Source organism: Cryptotermes secundus, unplaced genomic scaffold (genome assembly GCF_002891405.2).
Source record: "Cryptotermes secundus unplaced genomic scaffold, Csec_1.0 scaffold152, whole genome shotgun sequence".
Classification (NCBI taxonomy): domain Eukaryota; kingdom Metazoa; phylum Arthropoda; class Insecta; order Blattodea; family Kalotermitidae; genus Cryptotermes; species Cryptotermes secundus.
The window spans coordinates 594,661-600,686 of record NW_019720705.1 but is presented as its reverse complement, the minus strand read 5'-3'; the positions used below and the strand labels follow the sequence as shown (position 1 = coordinate 600,686).

General features: G+C 39.0%; 2 protein-coding genes across 10 annotated transcripts in view; one reads left to right on the top strand and one right to left on the bottom strand.

Annotated features, from left to right (window-relative positions):
• Window positions 1-3,150, bottom strand: part of LOC111871249 — a 31,676-nt gene extending 28,526 nt beyond the window's left edge. Inside the window, exon 1 of one of the 7 annotated variants that reach the window (XM_023864246.2) lies at window positions 2,958-3,150. In XM_023864246.2, the coding sequence (XP_023720014.1) occupies window positions 2,958-3,052 (95 nt within the window). In that variant the 5' untranslated portion in view covers window positions 3,053-3,150. Of the gene's footprint in view, window positions 1-2,928 lie in introns of all 7 variants that reach the window. The other 6 variants (XM_023864250.2, XM_023864259.1, XM_023864239.2 and 3 more) reach the window with 6 other exon arrangements.
• Window positions 3,151-3,406: 256 nt separating this feature from the next.
• LOC111871158 overlaps window positions 3,407-6,026 on the top strand; it is a 17,528-nt gene continuing 14,908 nt past the window's right edge. The window contains exon 1 of one of the 3 annotated variants that reach the window (XM_023864053.2): window positions 3,407-3,649. The gene's annotated coding sequence lies outside the window, so the exon portion shown is untranslated. Of the gene's footprint in view, window positions 3,662-6,026 lie in introns of all 3 variants that reach the window. The other 2 variants (XM_023864047.2, XM_033754266.1) reach the window with 2 other exon arrangements.

Here is a 6,026-nt window from a genome sequence, read left to right as displayed (position 1 = left end):
GTCTGCTGTCCAAAAACATAAAAATTAGAATATATAAAACTATAATTTTGCCTGTTTCTGTATGGGTGTGAAACTTTGTCTCTGACATTAAGGGAGGTACACAAACTGAGGGTGTTTGAGGAGAATATCTGGACTGAAGAGAGATGAAGTGACAGAAAGTTGCAGAAAACTGCATAATGAGGAACTTCATAACTTGTACTCTTCTCCAAGTATAATGAGAATGATCAACTCAAGGATGATGAGGTGGACAGGGCATGTAGCACAAATGGGGGAGATGAGGAATGGGTATAGGATATTGCTGGGAAAGCCAGAAGGAAACAGCCCAATGGGGAGACCAAGGCATAGGTGGGTGGACAATATTAAAATGGATCTTAGAAAGATAAGATGGGATGGTATGGATTGGATTGGTCTGGCTCAAGATAGGGACCAGTGGAGGGCTCTTGTGAACACGGTGATGAACCTTCGGGTTCCATAAAATGCTGGGAAATTCTTGAGTAGCTGCAGAATTGGCAGCTCCTCCAGAAGGGCTCAGCTCAATGATGGAACCAACCATGTTCAGCAATACAATCCAGCTATTCAACGAGGTCAAGTACCTCAGACTAGTGCTGGACAAAGGTACGATATTGTATTTAAGCATCCTGCTGCATTTCTATAACATTCACATAGAATATTTATATTACAGTTCCACCAACAATGCAACTTTATTCCTTAGAATTTTCACTTTTTTCTTTACATGTTTCAGCTGCAACCAGCCATCATGAGGTATTTAAATTTGCCAAAACATCTACTGCAATGAGGACAACATCATACACTGGTGGAGTGAACAATGTATAGACGGGGCCAAACGTAAGAGCAACATGCTTGCGCATTGAAACAATAGGCTGCCAAAACAAAAACAAGGATGGTCAAAATATATAAAATTTGGACAAGAGGACGACGCCCTAGAGAGGTGTAGGAAGTGCACAAAATTTTAAGAAGAATCGTTTAAATTTTTAAAAATGTAAAAATTTAAATTGAATTTTAAAAATGTTAATGGAATTTTAGTTAATTGCAATAGAAAGTGCGTTACAGTGTATGGTGGATTGACTAATGTTAGCTGGATCATAATTGCAGGATTAATATGGAACAATGCAGTTACACAAGAAATGTATGACCGATATCCAATTGTGGTAACAGTTTTGGTGAATTGAAATACCTGTTGGTGGCCAGTTGGGGTCGAAACATGTTTAAAAAAAAAAGTGAAAATTTCTAAGGAATAAAGCGGTTGCATTGTTGACGAACTGTAATAAATGCTAGACAGAGGATTTGATTTGTTTCATTCTGGTCCGTCACACTAATAATATTATGAAGAAGTTAAATAGTTCCATCCAGTGTGACTGGTTAAGATCTTTTTTATCTTATTTCAATTCATGCCCTTACATGTTTAGGTCCTCAGAGGGACACCTAGAACATGTACTGTAATAGTGGCTTCTAACTGTATTGATGTAAAGGTGTCCCTCTGAAGACCAAAACATGTAAGGGCATGAATAATTGTAATAAGAGAAACAAAATCTTAATCAGTCACACGGGATGGAACTATTTAACTTTTTCATAACTAGACAAAGGGCTAACATGCAAAAAGGAGCCAGATAAAGTACCCATTAATTTTAATTTTTTAATTTGCTTAGTGGGGGGTGGAATCCAACTGGGTCCACTCAGCACGGTGGCCTATTGTAGCCTGTCCCGGGTGATTATTATGATGGAGAATTTGGTGGAATGAAGATTGGCAAGGGAAACCAAAGTACTTGGAGAAAACCCGCCCCAGTGCCACTTAATCCACCACAAATCCCACTTGACCAGACCTGGGATTGAACCCGGGCCACCGCGGTGGGAAGCCAGTGACTAACCTCTTGAGCTATGGTGCGGCCAAAGTAACCATTATGGCCTACAGGGCATTTTTGATGTGCAGAGCCACATTTGGAAAAACACCTATGCTGTCAATGTGTGGTGGCCTAGGGTCAATTTCAAAACAAGCAAGGTCACACTTAGTTAATTGCAAAGGATGGCCTGTTTGGCATTATTGGAACAATGAAAACTGCTCCAACAGCTTCTATTGAGGTCTACATTGGACTCAGTCCACTGCATTTCTAGTTGGAGGCTGAGGCCAGAGCAGGTATTTATAGACTACTGCAGTGATCAATGGAAACACAAATCTGAATGTTTTGGACATGCATACATGACTCAGGGCATGAAAAGAAAAATATCCTACAGATGGGGACTTACAGAATGATACTGAGACACACCTATGACAAACCTTCCACAATCAGACTCCCTGATAGAAGTGAATGGCAAGACAGGTTTCAAGCCAATGGGGAGGACTAATCTGGTAGACAGATTATTCAAGGGCAAATAAAGGTACTGGGACTAGGGAGTATGGTTATGGCACAAGGCAGAAGCTCTGCTTCAACCTTGGGCATTACAATACAGTATTCCAGGCAGAAGCATATGCCATTAATGCATACACAGATGAGATTCTAGACAGGAACTACTGAAACAGCAACATCTATATTCTGTCAGACAGCCAAGCTGTGATTAAACCACTTGGCAATTAGGAAATCAAGTCAAAACGTCCTTGGGACTGCCATCAATCCCTCGTGCAACTGGCCAAACATACATGGATATTGGGTCATGAGGGTACTGCTGGCAACAAAACAGCTGATCAACTGGCAAAATTGGGATCCAAATGTATAAGGTACAGCAATATAAATAACATATACAAATATTTCGTTCCATAAAAAGTTCTGATTATAAGAGGATAATACAGTCTAACGAATGCTCTGTCGAGATTAACTAAAACTTATATCCAAATATTTCGTTCCATAGAAAGTTCTGATTGTAAGACACTATACAGTTTAACGAATGCTCTGTTGAGGTTAACTAAAATCTTACAGAAGCCTATAAAATGTTACTTAGTTTACATGGCACAAGTGTTATCAATTTTCTTAAATACATCCATTCGAGTCATGTACATTTTCATTGAATGAATTCTTCTTTCCACGTCAGTATCACGCATTACCAAACCATACCAAACTTCCCAACGATACTAACGCCACCATAGCCTCACGCACACCCACGCACCACGCAGCGCTCTAAGCGCTGAAAGTTTTGTACGAAATGCCCGAACTGCTCAGCGCTGCCGACCGCTTCAAAATCTTCAGAATAGCTACCGACCGCTACCAACGGCTACAGTTAGCTACCATGCGACGCCTTGCGGGCCCTGTGTGAGTGAATTTTGTGCAAGTAACTTCCATAACCTCGCGTTTAGATGTCGCTAATGAAATTACTCCCAGCTTTGCACACAATTAGTTGCCCAGCCTGTTTACTGCTCAACCCTAGCGACGCCTAGCGACCTTCTTCACAACGTTCACAAGGTCACAATTTCACAAGCCTTAAGAAGGTTTTCAGCCATATTGCCAGCATCAGAAGATCAGAAGTTCCAAGGAGTAGGTCAGCATCATTGGCGGCTGGATCAATCTGAAGCACGAAACCACCAAGGGTGTCATCTGTATCACTATTATGAAGAGAGTCCCAAGAGTCGTAAAGTAGCCAGGTTACGAAAAACTGAATTTAACGTATAGGGAATTTCAAACAGTAGAACTCCGTCTGTTCGGTAAATATTTGTGTAAGTTTGATAATATTTGTCAATAAGAAATACGCCATATGTTTGACCAGGAATCGAAAACTCCTTCATTTATCCGGGATATAATTATCAAGACGTTATCTTCAAAAAAGTTGGCCCTGTGCTTAACTAATTAAACACTACACAGTGAAATCTTATGGGCGTGTATATGTACATCCACATTTTCTTGACCACGGCACTAGTTTGAGGTGAGTGGTCATTTTCACCCCCGGGGAAAGAGACCCCGGTACCCATTGGATAGGAGGTTGGGTGGACCCCAGAGCCGGTCTGGATGACATGGAGAAATGAAAATTAATAACCCCACCAGGACTCAAACTCCAACCCCTTGGTCGTTCAGCCAGTAGCCCATCGCTAAACTGACTGCCCAATCCTTGCTCCTCAAGACTTTACCTTATGTTTCATATGTATTTGAAGTGTAAAGTTTCCCTGTAATATACACCTCCAGAAGATGGTCTCATGTGACTGAAACATGTCAGGGTTTTTACATGTAATCAATAGAGAAAAATAAGGAAGATAAATATACATAACAATTTATGTCTTGTTCCAAAGTAGAAGTAACTTGGTGATGTGTAATGTGAATGTGAAATTGTGTTATCAATATATTATCCACATGCTGTGAATGCCAGTACTTAGTTAAGCACCACAATATGTTTTATTTATGTTATGGAGATGATAATTAGTGCCAGACTTCATACTAGATAAAAGGGAATGGTCAGGCTCATGCTGTGGCCATTCTACCCCCTATATCTATTAAATATAAGGCTGCTTCTGTTGGGAATCTTTCTTTGGTGAGACATCCTCTAACATGAGCGAATATTTTAGTGAAAGTGATCATTCCACATCAAATCAACATAGAAAAGAGATAATTTAATCCCACTGTAGGGCTCTCAGATCAGACAACCTGGATCCAATGAAACTGATCAAACCTGCCAATGCTGCAGACACTGCATGACTTAAACCATCAGCTAAACACTATGATGCAAGCTAGGAATGTGTGGACATGCCCAGCATGTACAGCTATCACAGTAGATGGTCTGTATGTTGTATTTATTTAGAATACATTCCCATATTTTTTCCTGACATTGAAGGCCATATCAAGTATTAACCTTAATGACCTGTGATTATATTCTTTTTAAATAATGGAGTTAATTTATGCTGACCTAAATTAATTAATGTAAAGAATTTCAAAGAGAAATGTTGCTTTATGTTGCCCCATGAATCCAAGTTAAATGACTGCAGAGTAAAATGCTTCACAAAACCCAGTCCCAACTTGATATCTGCAGATGTTCTAAATTATACTCAAGAGGCACACAATTTTCTTTTTTTCTTGTCAACATTTTTGTTACTGCATTCTGTATAATATAAGGTCAAGCGCAAAATTTTACAACCTCAGAGCAGAACTGTGATGAATATATTGGTGTGATGGCCACTGGAAAGGGTAGAAGTTGTGCCACTTTTCTAGAACAACTTGTTCCCAAGAAAGAGTTTTGAAAATTTTGGATATCTGCTGTAAAATTCTAGCGGCCATAAAGAAGTAAAATTGGGTAGGAATACTCGCCTCCAGTGGGGTAAAGTCTCACAAAAGATCATTCACTAATGAAGGGGCTGGACTATGACCTGTGCTGATTTGGCATTGAATGGCCCAGTAACTAAAACAGCTGAGCATGAAGTGCTGAAAAGCCCTGTGTTTCTATGGTCTTCTGATATGGTCATAAAAGCTGCGGTATGGTGTAGAGTTTCACATCATTTGTATTTATCCCCTTTTGTTCAGTGTAGCTCTAAGTGTTAAGTGTTACTGATGACTAGGGCCCGGATTTTTATGACCTAAAAACTATAAATATATGCCTGCACTTATGACCTAAAAAGTGTAAAATATGACCTTAAATATTAAATGGGACATAAAATTTCACAATTTTAATTACAACTTTTAATACAGTTTAAGAATAAAGATGATGAATATATGATAGTAGGTCCTACTTACCAAATTAGCCCTATTATGTCTCTGAAGGAAAGAAAACTGATGGAATTTCGACATTTCGTACTGGATTAAACCATTCATTGTTTTCTTTTTAATACTGATATTTGCGTTCATATTTTAGACAAACACTGGTGCACATGGTATGGACACTAACTTAACTCTGTTATCTAAAAACACCATTTAAAAGAACACAAGTTATTCACGTCTCAATTTTCACTGAGTTATTCACGTCTCAATTTTCACTGTTACAATTGCAATTTATAACTACATGCATTTTCAAATTTTCAAATTTGAAAGATCGCCGATTATCACTAAGGATAGTTTTGTATTTGGAAAAACTTCGTTCCACATCACATGATGTGACAGGAG